This window comes from Carlito syrichta, unplaced genomic scaffold (assembly GCF_000164805.1).
Source record: "Carlito syrichta isolate Samal-C Ts95f unplaced genomic scaffold, Tarsius_syrichta-2.0.1 Scaffold304408, whole genome shotgun sequence".
NCBI classification, from domain to species: Eukaryota; Metazoa; Chordata; class Mammalia; order Primates; family Tarsiidae; genus Carlito; species Carlito syrichta.
In genome coordinates, this window is record NW_007248504.1 from 340,966 (window position 1) to 367,205 (window position 26,240).

Consider the following 26,240-nt stretch of genomic DNA (forward strand, 5'->3'; position numbering starts at 1 on the left):
GCCGGGTTTGGTGACTCAGCCTGTAATCACAGCAGTGCTTTCGGAGTCCGAGGTGAGCAGATAGCCTGAGCCCGCGGGTTTGAGACCTGCCTGGGCAACTTGGCAAGACCTCATCTCTACAATAAATCAAAAAATTAGCCGGGTATGGTAGCGCGCGCCTGGAATTCCTGCTACTTGGAAGGCTGAGGCGGAAGGATCTCCGGAGCCCAGCGAGGCTGCGGTGGCCGGAAGCGGCCACTGCACTCCAGACTGAGCAACAGAGTGAGACTCCAACTCAAAAAAAAAAACAAACAAAATTCTTCTGCCTTTTCACATTAAGGGTGGAAATAATCTACATCTCCTCTCTCTACTTCCTTATTCTGACTCAGTCCTCAACCCATGCCACTTTGTTTGTACATCTATCACTTTACTGGATATTGTTCTCACTAAGGTTACCAATGGCCTCCAAATTGCCCCCATCCAATGGAGATTTTTCAGCTCTTGTCTTTCTGGACTTCTATTAATCAGTTTATCATCCTGGAATTTTCAGTCTTTGACTTTTAAGACCCTACACCATTCCCCTGATTCTCCTCTTCTTTCCTGACCATTCTTCCCATCTTCTTCATTATCTCTATTAAAGGCTCAATTGTCCCTACATTCAACCCTTTGCCCACAGTACTTCAAATAGGTCAAAGAATCTCTATGTAACTGCAGTCATTTTTACGTTGTCAAATATCACTTATTCCCTGTTTCAGATTTGTGTGTCCAACCTATTCTACAGGCACCTTGAACTTCACTCAACAGTTTCCCCTGTATTCTCCATTTTAATCAGGGTTTCTACCACCCACCAAACCACCTAAGCTAAAAAACTGGAGAGCTGTCCTTGATTTCCCCTTTCCTTCACATTCTGATCAAACACCATGTTCTGTCCATCTTATCTCCTATTTCTTGACCACATTCTTTCTCTTCCATCCTCATTTACCCCCCTCTTGATTTGGGTCTTAGTCCTCCCTTATTTCTGTCTTGGTCCCTAGACAATCCCCTCGTCTTCATTATTGTTTCTTTAACATTTATCCTCCTAAACTGGGCTCGGTGGCTCAGCCTGTAATCCCGCGCCTTTGGGAGGCTGAGGTGAGTGGATTGCCTGAGCCCGCGGGTTCGAGACCCGCCTGAGCAACTTGGCGAGACCTCATCTCTACAATAAATCAAAAATTAGCCGGGTGTGGCAGCGCATGCCTGTAGTTCCAGCTGCTTGGAAGGCTGAGGCGGAAGGATCGCTGGAGCCCAGCAGGTCGAGGCTGCGGTGGCCGGGAGCAGCCATAGCATTCCAGTCTGGGCGACAGAGTGAGACTCCAACTCAAAAAAAAAAAAAAAATTTATCCTCCTACACAGTCATACATGAGGTGAGAAGCCAATCATCTGCTCACTTTAGGCCCTTACAATAAGATAAAGGATCCTACTGGCCCTTTATGACTGGTTCCTGCTTATCACCTGTGGCTATGTCTCTTATAACCTCCTATCTGATGTTTTACAATCCAACTGCTGATCTCATTTAAACATTATCCCACCCCACCGCATCTTGGTCTTTGTTCCCTTTGTGTGGCTAATGCCTACACAGCATGTAAAAGGATGGGTTCAGTTTATCACCTCCTCTAGGAACCCTCCTTTACCTGGGTTTCATGCCATTTCCCTATGATCCCCACATCTACTATATATATTTCTGCCATTGCAATTGCAATTATTTGTTTCTGCATCTGTGTCTTCCACTAAACAGTGAGCTTCAGGGACTGCAGCACTGTGCCTGGCACAGATTTTTTGCTAAATTAGTCTCCCTAAATTGGGAATAAATGAATAAATTAAAAAATGATTTGGTTTAACATGTCATTTATCAGTTATGTGACTTTCAACTAATTATTTAAGCTATTTGGGTCTGAGTGTCCTCATTTGTAAATGGGCTCAGTAATTCTGGCTCGTCTTGTGATTGGGAGAATAAAAATACGTCTAAAATTGTACGTGCAAAATATAAAGCTCTACTGGGCATCTACAGAAAAGTCAATCTGCTTAGACAATAGCATGATAAATAAAGCTGTTTTTTACTAACATTTGCTTCATGTTTTCTACTTTTCTAGTCTGCACTCTAGGATGGTAGTTATGAGGAGAATTCCTTTAGTAATTCACCACAAAGAGCAAACTGACTGAAGAAAATTTTTTTGCTAACTCATTACCTTTCAGAAACTGATTTATAGCAAATATATTGGGAAAATCCAGCTAATTTCAAGACAGTGTAGCTATATATTTGGAGGAGTTGTTTTATTTCTGGGTTATTAATTCTATTTTGCACATAATCCAAGTAACTAGCATATTTCACTGAAGGAAGCACTTTAGGGATCTTTTCCACTAAAGAAATGAGTATTACTGAAAATTCTACAGCAACTGGCCTGCTGCAAAATTTGTGATGTGGGTAATTGCAATTTCCCTCCTTTTACCCAGTCCTTGTATTAATTTTTACTAACTTTATCCTATTACTAAGCTTTGCATAACAAGAGCCACTTCAGTAAGTGAGAGAACCTTGCTCCCTGGGTTCCTTATCAGATCTAGAAGGATGTTATCTGGCAACTCAGTTAACACAACCAGTACCAATTTGCTACCTTCCAAAGGAGTCCTGGTCATAAGGCCAGAGGAGTTTGCCCTTATGATTATCTTTTTATGAGACATTTTATTGGGGTGAAGAGAGTTTTCCCAAGATTTCCTGACTTCTAAAATTTTGCCTCAGGCAAGAATTATTGAAAACATCATGAAAGAAAGTGTCCTTTAATAGATATTATTGATGTCATTATATAAGACTTTTATGCAAGATATACTACTAATCATTCTGACCTCTACTTTATAAATCTTGATTTACAAACATAAGTTAAAGAAATACTTTTAAAAAGATGATAAGATACAAAACCATTAAGCCTGCATGTCAATATTTGGAGGGCAAATGTGAGGGCCACTTTGCAAATGAATAAAAATTATTTTAATATGTATTTCTCAGTTGTTGGATAATGTAAAAATTATAGCAACTGAACAGGCATGTCAATTATATATTTCTAGGCACATACACAGAAGCATGTTGTAATTCTCTACCTTAATATGAAATAAAAGTTATGAGACACAAAACTACATTGTATTACAACAAAATTTGTGTTTCTAATATTATTTGCTTGTCCATACTACATTTGCTCAGAAAATAGGCGTCCAGAAAAACTTGAATAATAATGGCCCAAAGTTCAACTTCTTACTATAATTCCAAAGAAAACCTATTTTCAAGTCCACACTCCTGCTGCAACAAAACCATTATTTAGCACCACTTTGACTAATAAATTATTTACATGTGTATATGTATTTCCCCCTAAAGTATTTGAATCACAAATAGACTCACTACACTTCCAGAGCCTATTTAATTGCTAAATGTTAGACTATTAATCATATTTTCTTTCCCACTAAATGAGAAGAATAGAGATGGAGGGAGAGAGGAACGAGCTGATGAAGAGGCAAATCCCACCATTGGTGTAAACATACATTGTTAAGAAAATATTTTCCATAACAGCTAATCTGGCTTATCCACAATGGTCATCTTTGGTGATAACTGTTAAACTGCACTTAGGCAGGCCACAACATGGACAGAATCAGTGAGATTTCATTGTCCCTTTGCAGGGAAGTCAGTATATTATATCCTTGGGGGAAAAAAGTGGAATTTTGTAAAGCGCTTACTTTCTGTTCCGTTTCCGGACTCGACTGTAGGCCTCCAAACCGTCTGTTAATGTCTTCAACTTCTCGGGCTCCACCTGAGTGAAGGTATGAAGACCAAACCACATTACCCAGACCTGCAATTGTCAAACATGGCTTTTATTTTCCTGCTGTACAAATAGGTGCTGCACTGAGGGGGAGAGAGGAGCCTTAGCCTTCACTGCCCTGTCAAATGTTCTGTCCTCGCTCAGTCATAGAGGTTGATTCCGTGACTTCAGGCTGCATCATCAGTAGAAATGAAAGACTGGCTCTGAAATTGTCAACATTTTGAAAATAACGTTTTGGGAACAAAACCTGGAATTTAAACAACTTTCAATTCACAAAATTATAAAAATCAGAGATCCTGGCTTACTTTCTGCACTGCCTGATGCTCAGCAATTTCAAACCTGTAGTATTTCATCTGGGACGATGAGAGTGCTGGTTAGGGAAGAGGGTAGACTTTGGAGCCAGCAGATCAGAGTCTGAATCCTGCCTCTTCACTTCCCAGCATTATTAAAACACTTAACTTTTCCAAGCCTCAGTTTCTTCCTCTTTAAAATGAAGACAATATGGCCAGGCTCAGTGGCTCAGCCTGTAATCCCAGCATGTTGGGAGGCCAAGGCAAGTGTATTGCCTGAGACCGCGGGTTCAAGACCCACCTGGGCAACTTGGCGAGACCTCATCTCTACAATAAATCAAAAATTAGCCGGGTGTGGTAGTGCGTGCCTGTAGTTCCAGTTACTTGGAAGGCTGAAGCAGAAGGATTGCCGGAGCCCCGCAGGTCGAGGCTGCAGTGGCTGGGAGTGTGCGCTGCACTCCGGTCGAGGCGACAGAGTGAGACTCCAACTCAAAAAAATAAAATAAAATAAAATAAAACAAAATGAGGACAATAGCTACCTTCTTGCTAGAACTGCTGTGAGAATTAAAATGTGACAAGTATTGAACACTGAGCCTAGCATACAGCAACTGTCATCATTTAAGCTCTGCAGAGGCTGCAAAACAAGTGGGTAGTAGACCATGCGTGGCTGGTACTGATGTGGGAAGAGGATGTTGCTATGCCTTATGAACATGTCCTCTGTCCTGTCCTGCTTTACCACTGATATCCTGCATGAAGTCTGCTACCTCAACAGAGATCCATCACCAAGTATGGCTGACTGTTTGTGTGTATGTGAGGCGGGGGGGGGGGGGGGGGCGCAGCCTTTGCCATCCTCCCAATAATCTCTGTCATGGTTTCTGAATCTACCCCCTTCTAGGAAAAATAGTTAATACTTAGGAAAACTTGTATGTGATTTGTGATTAAAAGCATCTTTAGAAAAACACTGCTGTTTTTACTGATCTGCTAAAAGAAAATCTAAGTAACAACAGCATTGTTGCTGTATAAACAAAGCTTCAAGGCAGGTACCCCAGAAGTCCCTTACTCCAGTTTCTCCCCCCACCCTAAGCCATTTTTAAATGAAAATTCAGAGTTCATCAAAATGCCTCATAGGTAAGAAAAAAACACTAATAAGCAAGAAAATTATTATTAACTTGTCTTTATAGCTTCATGACCAATTCATGAATGTCATTTATAATTTCTTCATGATCCCTTCAAATGTAGTACACAGTAATGATTAACAAAGGGTTTCCATTATCAAGTCTGAAAACAAGCATTGCTAATTATTCAATAAGAAAAACAGTCAAATAACAAAAAATGTCTTCCTTTTCATATTTTTGTATTTTGTACTAAATAATCCAAATATCTCATACACACAAGTCCATCAGGGATACCAGATTCATTGTGTGCCAGCACAAGAGACAGCTTAGTTCTATTAGCACCTCACATAATTAAAAGTGTCCCACTGGGCTACTGGAATGACTGGAAAAGCTTAGGTACGTTGAATGTATCCATATGTCATTTTTTTTTTTTTGAGTTGGAGTCTTACTCTGTCGCCCAGACTGGAGTGCAGTCCCGTGGAGTGCAGTGGCCGCTCCCGTCACTGCAGCCTCGGCCTGCTGCTGGGCTCCGGCAATCCTTCCACCTCAGCCTTCCAAGTAGCTGGAACTACAGGGGCGCGCTACCACACCCAGCTAATTTTCGATTTATTGTAGAGATGAGATCTCACCAAGTTGCCCGGGCGAGTCTTGAACCCATGAGCTCAGGCAATCCACTCACCTCAGCCTCCCAAGGCGTGGGATTACAGGCTGAGCCACCAAGCCTGGCTCATATGTCATTCTTAAAAAAGGGTGCTTGAATACATTTTCACAATTCATGTTAGAAATGAGGTTCCGTCTTGTATTCACTGATATGAAGGGAATATGAAATGTTTTAAATGTGGTACGTATATGAGATGGAATATTATACAGTCATAAAAAAGGACAAAATTATGAACTTTGCAGCAACTTGGAGGGACTTAGAGGCTATAATACTGAGTGATCTATCACAGAAACAAAGAACTGAGTACTACATGCTTTCACTCATAAGCAGACCTTGAACAATCATTATAATACTATAAGAAAGGGATTGGCAGAAAGGGATTGGCAGTAGTGGGAGTCTGCCAGGGGGTGGGGACACACCTCATTAACAAGGATACCTGCATAATGAACATTTGTATACCTAACCCTGAATTGTACCCCACTCTTCAAAATAAAAAATTTTTTAAAAGATGTTTTGTAAATTACATTTATGTAAGCAATAACTAATTCCACTTATATTTAAATGACCTTCTTGGCAGTAGAAAGGAAGCTATCCTGTTACATAAAGTTCTATTAGACACAAACTGGTATAGTGAGTGCTCTCAGAAGGGGTTGATCAGGTCACAGAATGCAGATTCACACTGAAACAAGGCCAGACACAGCAATGAAAACTTACCCCGCTGGTCCTAATTTAAAAAACAAAGTTAGGTCAAACTAATTTTTAATTCTTCAATTTTTATTTTTAAGTAAATAAGGAATAAGGGACAGTAAAAACATTTCTTGTGCATTTATTATGTAAAAGGCACTGTTTTATCATGCAATATGGTACTACTGCAAACTAGTATTATTTTTGTATTGTTACAGATGGGACTCAGTGAGTTTAAATAACATGGACAGAATTGAAACTCAGGTCTAACTCCAAAGTGCTCAGCCTGTCTCCACCATACCATCTCCAGCATATATTGAAATATACAGTCATTTTATATATATAAGGCTTATATATATAAAATTACACATATAGAAAACATATACACACAGGCACACTAAAATGTTTAAAGTTAAATTGTATTTTTACAGAAATTTAGATAACAACTTGCCCAAATTTATCTTCAATTTTTAAAATTCTTGGATAATTTTCCAGTGGTTTTTTTTTTTCTGAACTAATTCTCTACCAAAGTTTCTTCATTTAAATCTGCCTCTAAGGCTCTAAATACTCTCATCATGAACTATATTATTTATAAGGGATTAAATGACCTTGAAAGAGAAAGAAATGATAGTGCTCTCTGAAATTGAATATAAATAAGATATGTACCACAGTGCATTTCTGGGATAACAAGATCATACATATCCAAAATAAAAGGTTTAGTTTATTTTGTCTCAGAATTTTAGTACTCAACTGTCTTATAAAATATATATGAAAAGTGTGTGTTGTTTCTAGGGAAATATTAATATACTTGAACAATAGTCAGAAAACTCTTTAAAAATACCCCAAAAATGGTATCAGAGAAGAACAAAATAATTTAATTTCTATTTAAAGTGAAATCATGTTTAATGATTTAATGAACATTTCCTTATAAATTACTTAATTGACTTGTAAACCAAAAAAGTACTGGGAAATTAAATATATAAATGTAACATTAAAAAAGGGTAAACACACACAAATATTTTTATGAAATTTACACTGAAACAGCAAGTAATTTAAGATACTTAATACTTTTATCTATAACTGTTAGGTTGTATTCTTGTACATTCACAAGCCAGTAGTTCCATAAATTATTGAATTTCTATCTTAGAATTTGGGAGAGGAAGTTATCATTCATCTTTACTCATAATCTGCCCACATAATTTCATCCTGATAATGATACTAATAGTAATGGGCATCGTGGTATAACTCTTCACATATGTCATTTTAAAATTATAAAAAGATACCTGGAATTTATAGTATTTGTTTGCATATTTACTCACATGTAGATATACATGTGTTAAATATTTTAACTCTTAAAACTCTTCTTTCATACAAATTCTTTAGATATAATAATTCTTCAACATAAATAGTCTTATAGTCTGGGGTTAGAAACATATTCTTAAAGTCAGACACTACATATGGTGGAGGATTAAGAGTTTTTCTGAACAAGGCTGAATCTCTGGTTGCTTATTTGCTTTTTTTGTTCACAAGGCACATATTAAACAGTTGGCAATTTAATTAAGTTCGACTTGGGGTCAGCATAGTAGTACCTTGCATCTCAGAAGTAACTTAGTCCATGACAAAATGAGACACAAGGCTTTCAGAGAGTCAACGCAACTCTCTAAAGTGAGTATAGTATGTATTAGAAGAATCTGGATCACTGATCTCAGATCCCTTTTGAATAGAGTCAGGCAACTAGAGATGTTAAAATTTCCTGCAGGCTTTAGTCCTGATAATGCCTCTTTGCTGCTACCTAGTGTTGAGGTAAAGCTATCAGGCAAATGTCAAAGGATGGAGCACAAGCCACATCACAGGTTTCATAACAGCGATAAGACAGCCGATCCCAAACTTCCTGTTTCATTTTTCACTTCCCCATTCCTTTTCTACAATGTCCTGTTTGTTGGAGGAATGGTATAATGCAAAGAGTACTAAACTTAGAGTTAGAAGATCAGGCTTGGGGTCTGGCTTAACTGCCTATAATTTGTGTTTTAGGAGTGCCACACCTCAGAGTTTCAGTTCTCTCATCTGTAAGATAGGGATAATTATGCACATCTTTATGGGCCATTGAGAGAATCTAAAAAGACCATGAACATGAAGATGTTTTACAAACACCAAAGAAGTCTCTCCCAAAGCGTTACTAGTGGTATGTGAAGTTATTTTAGGTGAAACATAAACAAACTTATAGACATTATTTATTTTTTAGAGACAGAGACTCCACTCTGTTTGTTGCCCAGGCTGGAGTGCAGTGGTGTGATCGTGTGAACTCCTGGGCTCCAGTGATCCTCCTACCTCAACCTCCTGAGTCGCTAGGACTACAGGCATGGGCTACTAAGCTCCGCTAATTTTTACATTTTTTTTGTAGAGATGGGGTCTCATTATGTTGCCCAGGCTGGTCTGGAATTCCTGGCCTCAAAATGATCCTCCTGCTTTGACCTCCCAAAGTGCTAGGATTATAGGCATGAGCCACTGCATCCAGCATCTTTTACATATTTTTAATAGTTATATGTTCATATAAATTTTTATTAGAAAAATAAAAATAACATAAGTTATGATTTCACACATGTGAATAGGACTAGAGAAGTTATTTACATTTTAAAAATGACTTGAATAGTGCCTAGTACATATGGGAGCAAGAAATATTTGTTGAATGAATAAATAAATTTAAAGAAAAATTTTAAGTAAACGATAGTCTAGATAATATGCAGCTTTAGCCGAAATCTGGGAAATATAGCTCTGAAGCAATAAGCAAATATGAGGCATTTATTAGGTTCATTATTATTAAACATGAATTAAATAGCAAATATTACAAATAATAGTAAGTTCAAAAAAGACATCTTCAAACTGAGAAAAGTCTGCTAACTTAACTGCAATATTTCAAAATTTTTTAAAGACTGGGAATTAATATTAAATAATAAATAACTTAGAGTCAAAAGTTTATTCACCTGTGACAGTAAGGTGCACCTAATTTACCAACAATAGTACTAGAATATTCATAGAAGAGTACTAGTCGTTCTCTTAAGTGAATCCCCATTTCTTTCAAATGAACTCACCAAATTCCCATTATTACAGTTTCAGTCAGTGGCACTATCTGAGGCACTTTTGTGGTGCCTCCTTTTCTCTTCACTTTGGAAAGCAGTGTTTCCAATCACTAGAGAACTACATTATAGGACAAGAATAAATCTATTCTGTATGTGATGGCAAATTACATATCAGTCAATACATAAATCGAACTAAATGTTTTGAATAAACTTATATTTCTAAGGAAACAGTGTTTAAAAGTTCATGTAAAAGAAGCACGTATTTGCCTCAGACTTGAGATTCCATTTGTTACTTTCTGTATGAAAATTGTATCGATAAGTTCACGAACTTCTGTTTTGGGACTTAGTTACTTGTGTGAATGGAGCTAGGCCATTATTGCTCTTTAAACGTGCTCAGGAAAAAAAAAAGTTCACCATATTCCACAATTCACTATTTACACGGTTTAGTCTTTTCTCCATATTCACGTTTTTTTGTCTTCACTAGTTCATTTTTGTCTTTCAAATTCTGATTAGCAACTGACTTTGTTAGTCTGGATTTTATTTATTACTTTTCAAAAAGTATTTTGCTCTCTTTTCAAGAAGATTCTGGTGTTGACAGGGCATTGATTGTCTCATCACACCACTAGCCAAAATGTAGCCCAAATATTGAGGATACGATGATACAGAGAAAATAATTCCTTTCCAACAGTGGTTAAGAAAATACATAAGACAAAGTTAACACACAACGAACACTTTCAATAGAGAGTTGTAGTACCAAAGAATACAAATAGCTAACACTGATAATCAAGAACAGAAAGAACATTCTACAAAGTGAAATGTTTAAAAACCACAGGAGGGCACATCTCCCAAGGTTAGGTCCCAGACTTGATTACTTAAATGACACCCCTCCCACGTGAGGTAAGCTGTTTCTGGCTATGTTTCATGATGTCAAAACATGTGTGTGTGATGCTGTACCAACATACAGAAAGTATACTGCCCCCAAATAAATTTGGTTATGAGTTTTAATAGTGATGAGTTTTTCCAGTTTTGAAGGCTATTCAGAGAACTATTTTTATCTTCATCTGACAAATATAATTGTGTGAAAAAAAGGTCAAAGCGTGATTCCAAAGAGGGAGCACCCTATCCACTGATGCTTTCAAAAGCATGTCTTCATTTAATCAAGTGGCATTGCACTGAGATGAAGAAATTTTCTTGATAATCAGATGTTTTTGTACCTGTCCAACAGGCATTTCACTGAAAAGAAACATTTTGGTGCCTGTTTAGAAATAAATCTTTACTTAAGTTTGGCTTGTATCAAAATACACATCAAATGAAAGAGCAATGAAAGAACTATGTGACAATGTTCAAAAAGAGTAAAAATGATATATGCCAAAAAATAATAATTTTATTTTTTGATTATATTACTTGGGAAGCTACCCTTCTAAGCTAGTTAATATAAAATTTAAAAATGACAAATGACAATTATAAAATATATTTCAGAGAACAAGAGCATTTTCTCTATTTTAAATAATTATTGAGATAAGTACAGAAAGAGAACTGGTTTTCCTCATAGTTGTGTAGATTTTTAAATGTTTGCATATTAAGGAATATAGGTGTAATGCCAGGGGTAGCCATTTTCCTTCTCAAGAATTCCCTAACACTGTGCCAAGATCTGGAAGTGCATCTATCTGGCCATATCGACGTACTGGAGCCCAGCATTGAGGTCTTTTCTTGGCAACTGAACCACAAACAATAAAGGTTTCATGGTTCAGAGAGAAACTTGCACTAATTATTTAGAGCAAGTACAACTATCTCCCAGAATGTACTTCATTACAAACTGTTAATCAAGGTAAAAAAAAAATATATATATATATATATATATTAGAAAGGAGATGGTGGCTGGGCTTGGTGGCTCAGCCTGTAATCCCAGTACTTTGGGAGGCTGAGGCGGGTGGATTGCCTGAGCCCAGGGGTTCAAGACCAGTCTGGGCAACTTGGAGAGAACCCTGTCTCTACAATAAATTTATAAAAAAAAAGGCCAGGCATGGTAGCACGCGCTTTTAATAGTTCTGGCTACTTGGAAGACTGAGGCAGAAGGATTGCAGGAGCCTAGCAGGTCAAGCCTGCAGTGACCCTGAGCGTGCCGCTGCAATCCAGCCTGGGCGACAGAGTGAGACTCCAACTCAAAAAAAAAAAAAAAAAAGAAAGGAGATGGTACTTCCTGTATAGCATAATACAAAGCACATAATATCTTCCAGTGCTATCACAAAGCTTCAATAGTAGGACAGCAATATATACAAGTGATTCAGCCCAACTTTTCACAGACTGCTAAAAATCTCCACTAATTAATATTGTTGAATCTGTGTAGAAAGGCATATGTAGAAAGAAAGAGAAAGTCTGAATTTATATAATGTATAAACATTAAGGAAAGACGAACTTTCAAATTCATTCAACAAGCTGAGTGCTCTAAAACACTTTAAAGTAGAATTTCTGCTTGAAATTAACAACTAATATTAACTTATAATCGGATATGCGACCTTGTACATGATGTGCCGAAGTTTGTAAAAATAGTTATAAGCTCTTTCATTAATTGACTATATCCTTTATAATCCTTTACTCTCAACCTGGTTAGTAAATCCCTTATACAGATAAATAATGCAGAAGTAAACAATAACTAAGGTCAAATTACCACAATTCCATTGTGATGAAACCTAAATTAGTAACACAGAGAACAGAGACTAGGAGGTTAATATTTACTGAGTCTCTTTGGTGTGCTGAATAATCTATCTGTGGCATCTCATCTAATTCTTTTGAGTTGGAGTCTCACTCTGTCGCCCAGACTGGAGTGCAGTGGCCGCTCCCGGCCACCGCAGCCTCGACCTGCTGGGCTCTGGTGATCCTTCCGCCTCAGCCTTCCGAGTAGCCGGAATTACAGGCATGCGCTACCACGCCCGGCTGATTTTTTGATTTATTGTAGAGATGAGGTCTCGCTGCCCAGGCGGGTCTCGAACCCGCGGGTTCAGGCAATCCACTCACCTCAGCCTCCCAAAGGCGCAGGATTACAGGCTGAGCCACCGAGCCCGGCATCATCTAATTCTTAAAACATCTTTATGAATAGGAATTAATATTCCCACTTGAGAGATGAGGAGACTGCAGCTTCTGGGATTTTAATATACCTATGAGGACTACTTAGCTAAGTGGCAGAGCTAAGATTAGGCTTACACCAGAATGCCCAAAACCCAGGCCTCTTTCTGCCATACTCTACTTTCTCTCTAGCTCTTTGTAGACTGTGCCCATACAGTATTTAATGTCAAGAAATCACGCCTTTTAAGAAATCATCTCAGAAACTGCGGAACATTTTTAATGTATATCAGTAATTCTACTTCATTTAATACCCCACCAAAGATAAAAAATGTCTTTCTAAGATCATAAACTGACCAAGTCATTTACTATCATGACCAACAGAGTCTGCTAAAATGAATTTAGGGACAATGTGGAGGTCTTAGCCCTTGGCAAATATCAGTGCTTCAGTCACATAACATTGGTCTCGCTTAAGTCAGAGACCATTTATGCAACCTGTAAACAAGAGAGGTGCCCAGACTTCTTTGAAAGAGTAATCTTCTATTCTGTCAATCAATTATTTATATTTTCTACTTCACCTTCTTCCATAAAGAATTTGGAATGACTTGCTGAGAACCAAGACTAGACCTGAAAATAATAAATGATAGGTTGTGGGATGGAGGGAGGGTAATAAATCTACTCTAAAACTTGAGTTAACATAGATTCTTATCTAGTGGAATCTGACAGAATCTTGGATTAATTTACTTTGTTGGACACAGAAATAGTATGAAACCTGAAAGGCTAAGAAGGTTTAAAATGAGAACATGCAAGACAATTGTTGGGCAAATCTTTTCTTCTGAGACACTACAAAGATAAACACTATTGAAAATGATCCCACATTCCATATTAGCATGGTGGAATTAATTTAAGTTTCACTATAATCAACAACTTGTTTATGGAGTTAGTCTCTGCCTTTCTCTCTAGACTTTATTAAAATGTCAGGCATTGCCATAGTGTATAGAAGGTAACCTAAGGCAATTCTTATCTTTTTAAAAGCAGAAGTCTGGTTACTAATACACAAGGCTTTATCCAACATTGTTGAGCATGAGAGCTTCTATGTAAATCTACATAAAAATTGGTTCACCTGAATAAAAGCACAAATAAAAAAAATTTTACTAGAATTTTTTCTGAAACAGATCATGCTTTGTCTTACACAGATATTGAACATAGTTTAATTTTTTCTTGATGAACCAGGGTCACAAGTATATCAGGTACTTGGCTTGAAATCAGACAGACCTGTGTTTGAAATTTTACCTTTTCTGGTGTTATAAAATGAGAACTCTGTTTGACTCACTGGGCATCATCAAATAAGGTATCAGGAAGTCCTTTGTTTTGTGAACTATAGGAGAAAAAAGAGTGTTTATGAAGTAGTACTTTGTTTTTTCATGTGCAAAACTGAGGTAGGTCCTGAAAAGACCAGAGTTTTCTAAAAAATAAAGTGCCCTAAAGTGTTTAAGTCTGTTACACTTTGCTTTTTAATGGCAGATAAATGTTCCATGTATTGTCATTAATATTTCATTACATGATTTCAGTTTTTCACCTCTCAATGTATGTTTTAAATTATGTTTTTCGAATTACTAAAAATACTTTTAGTGTAGCTTGATATCAAGGTTTTTACCTGAGAATGCAAAATTATGATGTCAGTCAATGGGTGGAGGAATATTTGAATTTACATAAATAGTTTTACACTCCCTTGGATTTCATCTATTGCCTAAAATAAGGAAGAAGAATCTGGATTTTAAAAATACTATTATTTTATAGTTAATGAATACCATTTTGATTATTTAAATGGAGAAAAATAATGTTTCTTGGACTCTTAGATAATGATTTTTTTTTTTTAAAGTACATCTCCCTTAACATCAGTGAATACCTCAACCTCAGGAGTTTTTGAACACAGATTAATCAGAAGATTCAGACCATTGTTTAATGTGAAATGTATTAAAGGTATATGCCTTTGTTTTACTGAGGGCATAAAAATATATTTAGACAAGGTGTTTAGGACAGGAAGAATGGTTTCAAGGAAGAGAGGCCATTATCTCTTCTTTATTTAAGCTTTTTGTAAAATGGCACATAAAAAAAGACTTGGTTCATTTGCAAGAGATTGTAAAACAGTTCAATGTCTACATCTTGTATTTGTAGCAGTTCTACTTATATCATAAAAGCCCATTTTTGCTGTTTCTAATTATTTCTTGAATAAGCTGTCAAAAATATTTAGGTTTATCAACTTAAAGAATGTTTGTCTGGTCTCAGAGAGTACAGGGAACAAAATGTTTTGTGAATAGGAGTATGGAATTCATTTTCTTATCAAATGTAGAAACATTATGCCCAGAGTATATCCTGACAAGTATATATTAGGCATTATAAGCAAGGTTTTAGGACCTCCTGGTCGTTTGGAGAAAGACAGTCCTTTTATTGTGCTGGCAAAAATGCTTTTGGTTTCCTGCCATTAAAGCTAAGTGCCAGTGAAAGTTTGAGCAGAGTTGAAATAGCTTTATACAACATACTCTTTAAGAGAATAATATATACCTGTAAGACTGATTTTTATTACCTAAGAAGATGAAAAATTATATGTTTCTTCATGATATGAGGTAAATGTGCATAATTATCTCCTCCTGGTCAGATATAAATTTTTCTATCTACTTTAAACATTCCATATATTTCTTGCCTAGTGAGCCAATTCTACCATTTGTAAGGAGGAAAAAAGCCCAGTAAGACCCCTACTAATTTCTTTTAAATTGAATGGTAGTTTCAAGGAGAAGTTTTCATTTAATTTATATGATCAGATTGTGTTAAGTAGAACCAGACTATGGGGTTAAACATTTCCATATGTTATAAAGGCCCAGAACTTTTCCTGAAAGGAGACATCATTCTGAACTCAGACATTACCTGCTGTTTCCAGAAACGGCTACAACTTCTCCCAGTTTTTACCTCCTCCCCAGCTCTGTGTGTCACATGTAAGCACATGGAGGAGACACTGTGCCCTGGCACTTCCGGTTGCCTGGGAGGACCCTACCTCTGCCAAATCTCTGGACCTCCAACAGCTACCAGATTTTTTCCTAGTTGCTGACACTTGCCTTCCTCCTCTGTGTATATAATGAAGAATTAGGTAAATGCAGAAGAGGACGGTAGAGCTGGCAAAATTCTGAAATCTGGTTCCTGGCCTAGAGCCACCTTGAGCCCTGGGAGGGGAGGTCTATAAATGCTTTATAACTCACCCCTTGTCGATATAACACTTTGGTGACTATAACCAACCCATCTTCATATTATGCTCCAGAAACTTGTGAGACCTCAGTGAATCCTAATTTCAAATCCAAAGAATCCAAAGTGATGATAACAAAAAACAATAATTGATATCTGAACAAAGGTTAGTATTTGACAATGGATAAAGATTGGTATACCTTCCCTTCCTCGGGGCTTTGTTGACATGAATTGTGAACGTCGTCTTCTCTTACTAATTTTCCAGGCCAGGAAGTCAGTCCTTTGATTTGGCCCCAGACCAAGTCGCCAACATTGAACGTCCTTGGTCTATAATGTATCAACTCATTTGAAGAGGGAGAGTCTGGATTCCTTAGGTCATCTTCACTACTAATGCTTTTAGCGTCCGAAGGGCTAGGCACACACCCATTAATGCTTTTGGCATTAAAGTCTCCATTGTAATGGATGTAGTCTTTGACCAGAGAACTTTCCAAACTATTTGAGGAACTTGGAGACTGCTCCTCTAGGACCAGGTCTTGCTTTGCAGTGCTTAGCAGCTCTCCAAATCCCCGACTCTGTCGAGATCTATTTCCATTAATGTGTGCACATCTTTCCACAGTGTTCTCTAGTCTCTCCTTAAAACTCATCATAGTTCTTTTGTAGTTATTATACCTGAAATTTTCCTCCAGAATTTTATCCCCTTGACAGTTTCTTGGTGGTAACAGTATTGGGTGCTGTTCTCCAGGTAGAAATGGCAGTGTAGAGACATTGTTGGACCTTTCATGACAAGGGCTACTGTGGATATGGCCTGGATGATCTAAAAATTCCTCATATTTCCACCTGTTTCGCTCCCCTCTGGGGCTTTGCTCCCCATCCCACAGTTTTTTGGATGTGTGGCAACTTGCTGACTTGAAATACTCAAGCCCTTCTGCTTCATTCACATTCTTTCCATGGTCTAGATTCTTGGGCAGCCGAGCCCCTCTTGCATTCCTCAGCCTACTGTCGTGATCAACACCTCCCATGTTCCGTCCATGAATGACCGCACTGACAGCACTGGAGAGATTTAATGGGTCACCAATTGAAGCAGTGAAGGCACTCATGGCACTCAGAGCCGGAATGGGGCTGATCTGAGTTGTACTGTTGACAGCAGTGGTGATGACAACCTGCATCCCTTTGCTGGCTGCATCAACAACTGCTTTGTAAATGGCATCTACAGAAGCATCACCTTGGCCACCCACAACGAGGCCATCCTTCACCTGTTGACCAAGAGATGGGTCAATCCTCGGTTGCAACTCACAAGGTGTATCTTGGAAAGGTGGAAGTGTAGTGTTCGGATTCTCAGGAAGTACTGTGAGCCCAGGCTGAGTGCTTATTCTTTTGTTTAGGAGAGCTGCATCTTCCTGCATTCTCACCTTAAAGAAATGGACAGAAAGCAATGAGAGAAAGGGAAATGATTTTAAAGGCCTCAAAGAGGAAAGACCATAATTTTAAGATTTACCAAAAGACAAACAGGTATAATAAGGAAGGAAATATAAAGAACAAGACTCAAATTGAAATAAAAGGGCATTCTGTAAAGGAAGCTATGTCTTGATTATATTTGAGTACTTTTTTGGTTAAAATAATTCAAGAAACTTAAAAAAATCATTGCTAAACATTCTCTAGAGAAATTAAGCTTGAGCTAGTTGAACACAACATGTTCTCAGGTGATGATTCTATTTACTTAGTGTCATTACAGGTCTTTGCAACTTAGGATTCAGAGAGTCAAGTCACAGAAGATCAAATCAGCACTGTTCAAATGACAAAGGGAAGCAGATTCTGAAAATGATTTTTATTCACTGATGTTTCTACTTAACTAAGTGAAATATAATATAAAATGAAACAAAATGCATAAATTCCTTTCTTAACAATAATATGACACTATATTTTTGAAGCCTTCAGACAGGGTAGTAATATCTGCTCCTCTACTTTCTCAGGTCACTGTCTGAAGGACATCCCATGCTGCCAGTGGTGACAATGACTCTCTAGAGAAGCAGTTCTCAGTTGGGAAGAGGTGAAGGGAGGGAACACCTACCAGGAGAGCAAATCAGAATTTCAGTACAGGAAGGCTGAGGGTAGTTTTAAAAATGCCCCAGGTTATTCTAATTTTACTAAGCCACCTTCCCCACTCTGAGAATTACTGCTCTAGACCCTTGATACTTTAGAATTCCCCCTAATAATCACTCCCTTGTGGTCTCTGCATCATTCCCTACTAAACCAGAACCTCAGATCCATCAGCATATCAACCTCCTTCTTGCTATTATCTCTTTGCCTACACCTACCAGACAAAATCCCAGTCTTGGATCAATCTAGTTACCTGCCTTATCTATATCTACAGTGAGGATACTGAGTATCTGACTATGGAAATTTATGGCTTCCAACCTCAACTGAGGGCTTATTGTTGCCCATCAGTCCTGTGTTCTTCCAGTTAGGTATCACTCTCATCCTCCATAACTATTCCTCTTCATTTACTTCTTCAAGCTGGCAGCTATACCACCTTCACTGTTCTCAGTAGATGACCTTACTTAACAGAGAAAATGGAGCACATCAGGCAAAAATTCTCACTAATTTCTTATGCTCTGATAGTCCCTGCCCCCTGGCAGCACAAACTGCAACTATACCTTCCTAAATTCTGTCCTGCTTTCCAGTGTAGGAGGGGCCCCTTCTGCTCTCTGAGGGTATGCCTGGATTCATGATCTGGATTCCCTTCTCAGGATCTTGCCTCATTTATGATCCTGTCTCTTCTATATGCTCAATCTTTTCCACTTTTTTTGGGGGGGGTCTTTCCTTTAGGAAAGGGAAATCATATTATGTGCATGGCTTGCACATTCTAAAAGTTTGCATTCAATGGCTCCTCGGGGTATTGCCCTATTTCTCTTATGTTCTTCAGAGTTTTTAAAAATAAATTTCATTGTGTGTATTTGAGGTTAACAACATGATGTTATGGGACACATATATAAGATGTTACTACAGTGAAGCCAATAACACATCTATCATCTCACATAGCTGAGAGAGACAGAGAGCACGCTAAAACTTACTCCATCTAGACTCTTTAATTTCTAACCTATTCACTGTTTCAATCACTGCAGTCTGACTCCTGCTCCCACCACGCCACCAAACTGCTCTCCACCAAGTCACTGGTCCTAATTGCTAAATTAATGGACTCTCTTCAGGCGTTATGTTGCTCTCTCAGTAATATGGTTGAGCACTTCCTCTTCCGTTTTTTAATTACATACGATATATACACATATGTAAAATGACGATCAAAAAAGATAAAAGTTTTCTGTTCCCTACCCCTACCCACGCTTTTCCACTCTAATCCCGCTTCCCCTCTCAGAAGTAACCAATGCTGGAGTGCATCCTTGCAGACACTTTTTTATGCATAGGTGTACATGGAGTTCCCCTTTTCCCTTCTCTCCCCTCCTTGTTTCTTTCTTTCAACTTGTGCCATAGTACTGTTCTGCAATACTATAGCAGTGGAGTCTTGTAGTCTTAAAGCTCTTTCCACATAGGTTTATGTAAGTCTACCTAATCTTTTAAACTACTGGGTACCATAACATAGTTAATTATTTCCCTACTGACAGATACTTAAGTGGTTCATAATTTTTGACATCACAAATCAAGTTGTAATGAGCATTTTGATACATGCTCTTTTGTTCACATTTGAAGCCAAGCTTCTGGGACAAAGGATATGTGTATATCCAAGGATGTAATATATGATCAAATTACCCTCCAAAAGGACTGTATCAACATAAAATCACACCAACAATAATCTGAAAGAATCCATTTCATGGCACTCTTGTCAGCAATGGATACCATCAATCTGATGCACACATTGGTGTTATAATTTGTGTAACTCTATTATTTTCATATGTTCATTAATAATTTAGCTTTCAACTTCTGTAATGTATATGTTCATATCTATTGCTCATTTTCTAACAAATTAGCCTTTTCCTGATTTGTATAAGTTCCTTTTATATTATAGGTGTTAACTATTTGGTATGTATTGTACAAATATTTTCTGCCATGTTGCTACTTGTCTTTGTTTAGGATATCTTTGATCATACAGAGATTTAGACTTTTTATTGTATTCAATTTTGTTACTCTTCTTTTTGACTTTCTTGGTTTTGTGTCTCGCTTAAAGAACCTTCTCTACCCCAAGATTATTAACAAAATAATGTCTATATTTTCTTCTTATATTTATTTCATATTACTCTTTCCATCTAGCTCCTTGATCTAGTAGGAATTTATCTACTTTGTAGAACAAAAGGAAGACCCTGTGGCCAAAGCTGGGTGAGAGTGGTGAGACTTGAGACTGGGGGTGGGAGGGAAGATGGGCAGGTATGTGAATGATGTGGGTCTTAATCATGAGAGCAATGAGAAACAACAAAATGGTTTAGGAGGGTCACATTATCAGTTTTTACTAACAGCTCCAAAAGACGACTGAGAAGCTTCAGACAAAAGTAAAAAACCTTCACATAAAAGTCTGGAATGTTTAACAATAATCATGATGGAGAAATAACAGTAAATAGAAGTAAAAGAGCATATAACCTACTTTTTTCAGCCCTGTCCCCAGATTAAGTGTTTAAACAAACCTTCAAAAGTGACCCAGGGAAGGACAGTACCTGGAAGTTCTGAAACAGACAAGCCATGGGGTTATTGTTAGCTGGGCAAGGAATTGTGGACTGTCCTTGGAATGCCTGGAGATTCTGGTACCCCTGGAGAAGCTGTTGTTGCTGATTTGGAGGAAACATCTGATTGTTGTTTAACAGCGACTGTAGATGAGTCAGTTGATGGTTATTCAAAGTATTGTTTATTGATGACATATCACCTACAGTTTGAAAAACATAAAATATAAGTCAATGTGATTCTTCAGCAATCCTACACCTCTCTGTACCTGAGAATTCCTGAAACAAAAAGCTAGACTTACTTGGGTAATTCTTTTTTTTTTTTCCTCCTCAAATTCTTACTAAGTGGTAAGGAAAGAGTAGATTTATTATTTAGTTTTATCTTATATAATTAGTTTTTTAAATTTTATGTTATGGAATGACTACTTAGTCTTTGCTCTATTCATTAATTGATCCTTATACATTGAGCTTCAGTGTTACATAATTCCTTGAAACTATTTTTATTAGAGTACCTAAAAGGTTGAAATTAGTCCTAAAATGTTTTAGTAATTGTAAGTATTTGACAAGATGATTAAAATAAGTGGGCCTGATTAGGCCTTGCTTACAAAATTTAGTTCTCAAACCACAATCATCAATAAATACTACCAAATAAAATTATTGATTTAGTTTAGAAATATGCATTTTTGTTTTGTAGCAAAAGGTTGGTCACTTAAAATTAAAAATGTAAAGAAAACTGACAACACAAAATAATTCATTATTATGAACATTACAAATAAATATATAATCAGTAGGATTAATAACAAATTTACATTCAAAATTTAAAATTGTTCTGAAATTATTCTGATGACTTGAGGACAATGTCATAGAAATTGTCCCATAACTTGAAATATACAAATGTGTAGTGCTTTGTAGGTTATTTAACTACCATGATTTCAATGTCAAATAGAATAAATTATGCTATATTATAGCTGTCCATAAGTTCTAAAAACATAAATAATACAAAATTATTTTTATATATGGAAGATGCCCTTGACATCATGGACATTTGACTGTTTCTAGACTTTATGCACAGCATTCCTTTACTTTGTATTATAGTTACCTGCATTCATCAGTTTAATATACATATCGTTATTTTCTAACTATTTTGTGATAGGGTAACCTACATGAAGGACTTTTTTTAAGCCACAAAGGTCTAAAAATCAATACTGTCTTAGGACATGTAGCAGCAGCTAGAGGGGCTGTCTGTTTCCTTGAACTTGGGCAACCTTCAGCTTTGAGTATTTTTATGTTTCTTGTTTTGCTGGACAAGCATTTAGTTTTGTTTATTTAGGGTTCACCTGGAAAACACTTTCTCAAACTGTTTCCATCCACAGCGCAGCTGCTCATACTAACCCTGTGATGCCACACCAACTAAAATTCAAATAAAAGTTATTTTTAAGATGTACCTGCGCTTTATTATTTGAAAAATAAAGACTCTTCTTGGTTTAAGGGATGATGGGTAGGTTAGGTTTAGGTGGCATCAGAATTAGAAGAGAAAGTAGGTTAAAATGACATTTAGTATTGCTAGAATAGGGGAAAAGGAAAAAGTCATTCTCATGTTTGTATAACTATAGTTGTTTTGTGGGTGTTATATTTAGTTCCTTAAGCAAGCTGTGAATAACAAAAACATTTTTAAAAATAGTGTGACAAAATGGAGTTTTTAAAAAGGACAAAATAGAATTAGAAAAACGTTTCTTTTGTAAAAATCTGTGAAAAAATTTAACTTACCAAGCAGACCTGTCCCCAGTAGAGGGTTAAGTAGCTGTGGCACCACAGAGTTACTGTTGAGTTTAGCTGGACCAGGTGTATTCCCAGCATTATTAGATATATTCAGCAATGTTTCTGCCATTGACACCACTGCTGTCCCACCAAGTGTTGAGACAGTCAGTGCTGCCACTGCTGATGATGTAGTGGTTGTGGTAGTGGTTGCCTGGGAGGAGGTTGCTATGGAAACCTCTGGATGATTAGCGGTGTTGGCCGATGTCGAGTTCAGGACACCTCCCAACAGCTGGGGATTCAAGGCCATTAATCCTGAGGCCCCAGTGACAGCTGGGAGGAACAGGGGGTTAAAAGTAGTGTCACTGCCTGCAAAGCTTGGTAAAGGGTTCCCCAGGGGGTTGCTTAAAAGGGTCTCAGCTCGGTTGTTGTCTGACTGATTGCTCGGCAAATGGTCTGGTGGGGCTGTCATCTGTGCTAATGACGGTAAAAGAGTATTTTGCTGTTGCAAAAGATCTGAGATGGTCAGATTGAAAGATGGCGGGGGAAGCATGGCAGCTGCTTGGGCTTGGTTCTGAAGCAGGGCTGCTAAGAGCTGAAAGTGAACAGGCTGTAATACCTGCCCATCCATGTCACTGGAGAGAAAAGCTAAAGCAGCGTTTACATTTGGGTTGAGAAAACCTAAAGGGTGGAGGTTGATCTCAGACTTGCCTTCTCCTGCTGAAGGCTGGAGGATATTTAATAGATTCTGGTTTAGGAGATGCTGTTGATTCACTGGCAAAGAGATAGGTAGAGAACTGAGGAGGCTGGGGTTCAAGGGGTGTGGAAGATGGTTGTTTGAAGTGCTGTTGGATGGAAAATGAAGTGCGTGCTCCTGGCCAACAAAAGGAAAATCACTCCCAATGGGCAGCTGACTCTGCAGTGGGTTTCCAGCTGCGGTGGTGACTATGACGCCATCTTGAAGAACAGATGTTGTCTTTGTAATGGCAGGGTGGTTGGTGCCAGCTATGGCTATGGAGGATGATGGTACTGAACCACCTAAAATGAAAAAAAAAAAAAAAAACACCAAAAAACTCAGTTGTTAATCATGGATATTAAGTGAGACTAGCCATAAAAATGCATTAAGATACATTTCAATTTGTTGCATGAAACTTTCATGGATTATAGCTAGATTGATTGTAATCAGAGATGATTCGGCATCTGTTAAAGGACTTAAGTTTAAATTTATACTTTGCAACTTACTTTGAAAATAAATATATTGAAGAAGTTTGGCATATTAAGAAAAAGCTATTGTTAATCATTAAATAACCTGTTTTTCACAGCAGGACAAGGTGAAGATGGAAGAATTTGTGTGTAGTTCATTTAAATGGGTAGATAAAAGTTAACAGTTTCATTTTTCAAAATATTTTTTACTAAAAACGATTTTAGTCTTTATTTGTAAAACTAGTATTTACTTTCAGCTAAAAAAACCCCCCACAAAACCAGAAGGCACATAAAAGTATAGCACAGAAATAAAAAGTACCTGTGGCGGTAACAACTATTAATATTTTAGTGCATAGCTTTCTTGGCTTTCCCCCCTGAATGTATATACATATACATATATAATATATATGTGTATACATATTTATATATAATACATACATTTAAACAAAAATAAGATTAGGCTATAATGCTATTTTATAACTTTTTCATGTATTAGTATATTGTGAATATCTTTTCAGGTTCACTTATAAATGGCTAAATAATCATTTTACCAGCAACATGTATGTATATACTATAACTTAGTCACAGTCACGAATATTTTGATTATTTCTAATCTCTTACTAAACTAAGAAACACTATGATAAACATTCTTATTAATGTATCTTTGCCAGTTTTCCCAATTGCTTTCTAAGAATAAATTCTTTAAAGTAGAATTCCAGAGATAAAAGGTTTCCATATTTTAAGAGCTTTGAATACATATTGTTAAACTACCCTCCAGTGAAGTTGATCAATATACATTCAATTTACATTTCTATAAACAGTGGATGACAGTGCTCATTTCTCTTACCAATACTTTATCATTTTAAACAATGAATAAAAATAATTACAAATCTTAGTCATTCTGATTGCATCAAAAGATTTTGTACTTATGACTCCTCAAATCAGACTAGTCTTCACCCAAATAGTATTCTTATTCTTAAAAGTTTTATACTAGAGATAAAATTCAGGGGATATATTATTTGAAAATATAAAATTTCAGTTATTGACAATTGCATCTGTGGTTCTCAACCCAAGCTGCACAATAGAATTATCTGGAGAAATTAAAAAAACAAAAACCAAACTAATACCAGGACCCTAACCCAGACCAGGTGAAAATGCATTGCTTGGGGATACAGTCTGGGCGGTAGCATCCTTTGAAATTACCCCTTGTAATCATATACACAAAGGATGGCATAGAGAGGGTAAGAATCACATCTATTGAAAAGAACTCAGCTGGGCTCGGTGGCTCAGCCTGTAATCCTGCGTCTTTGGGAGGCTGAGGTGAGTGGACTGCCTGAACCCGCGGGTTCGAGACCCGCCTGGGGCAGCGAGACCTCATCTCTACAATAAATCAAAAAATTAGCCGGGCGTGGTAGCGCATGCCTGTAATTCCGGCTACTTGGAAGGCTGAGGAGGAAGGATCGCTGGAACCCAGCAGGTCGAGGCTGCGGTGGCCGGAAGTGGCCACTGCACTCCAGTCTGGGCGACAGAGTGAGACTCCAACTCAAAAAAAAAAAAAAAAAAGAAAAGAACTCATAATCACATTTTTGTAAAATGTCTTCCCTGATAAGATGCATTATTTTATGTACCACATGCAGTTGACAAATATTTTATTAGAAGTATATGCATTTAATTTAAAAAATATTAAATATGTCTATAATATAATAGATAATACCAGTATCACTGAAAATCTAAAATAATTCAAATACTGTATTGCTATGCTAAGCCATTATAACCAGCTTTACATTTGACCTGTTACCATTGAGGTCTTGTCTAAATACACAGAAACGTTTCCATAGTTTTAATAGTAGTACCAATATAATTTCATACTCCTTGTTTTCACCTTAATAGAATAACATAGGAAATTTTCTTTTGTGATATATAGATTTTGTGTATATATATATATATATATATATATATATATATATTAACTCTGTGCTACATGTATTGACCATAGTTATTGAACCCTTCTATAAAGTTTGGCTTTTCTATTTTGATTTTTCATTATCATCATATATGATACAGGGATGAATATCTTTCTGTTTATGATATTTTGCAACCTTTGAATTTTTCCCTTATAAAACATTTCATCATTGGCATGATTGTTGTAAGACTCAAAAATAGGTGAGTGAAAGGTTTGCAATATGTAAAAGTCTATACAAATAAAAGAAGTTATCATTATTCTTGACATTAGTAGTCACAGTACTGGTCATAGTACTAGAAGTCATAGTACTGGTGCTGTTGTAACAACAGAAAGAATAAAATAGCACATCCAACACATTTACAGAATGTCTCTACAGCAAGGATATGAAATTTTTCTCCACTGTCATGGTCTGCCTTTTTTGAAAAAGAAAAAGAAAAAGCTTTCAGTGCTTCATTAAAAAAATGTGATTTTAAAAGCCCCTCTTTGAAAATAAATAAATATTTATAAAATATTATCATGAAATAACGATTATGTTCATAAAGCGTAGGGTAAGAAGACATGCAAATACTGAAGTAGGCTCATGGTATACAATTCTTTAAATATTAATTCAGATTTGTTACAAAACAATCAATACCTTAAACATTTTATTGCTTCTTAAATCTTGCTGCCATTTCCATAAATAGGTACTGAAATCCATTTGGAAAACATCTTTCTAA

General features: G+C 36.9%; 1 protein-coding gene across 2 annotated transcripts in view; it reads right to left on the reverse strand.

The window, feature by feature from the left end:
* Positions 1–26,240, reverse strand: part of MBD5 (methyl-CpG binding domain protein 5) — a 422,713-nt gene that overhangs the window by 9,058 nt on the left and 387,415 nt on the right. For both annotated transcript variants that reach the window (XM_008059870.2, XM_008059871.2), the window contains 4 exons: positions 22,371–23,396; positions 20,601–20,806; positions 16,143–17,351; positions 3,736–3,809 (listed from right to left, as the gene is read on the reverse strand). In XM_008059870.2, the coding sequence (XP_008058061.1) occupies positions 3,736–3,809; positions 16,143–17,351; positions 20,601–20,806; positions 22,371–23,396 (2,515 nt within the window). The remainder of the gene's footprint in view (positions 1–3,735; positions 3,810–16,142; positions 17,352–20,600; positions 20,807–22,370; positions 23,397–26,240) is intronic.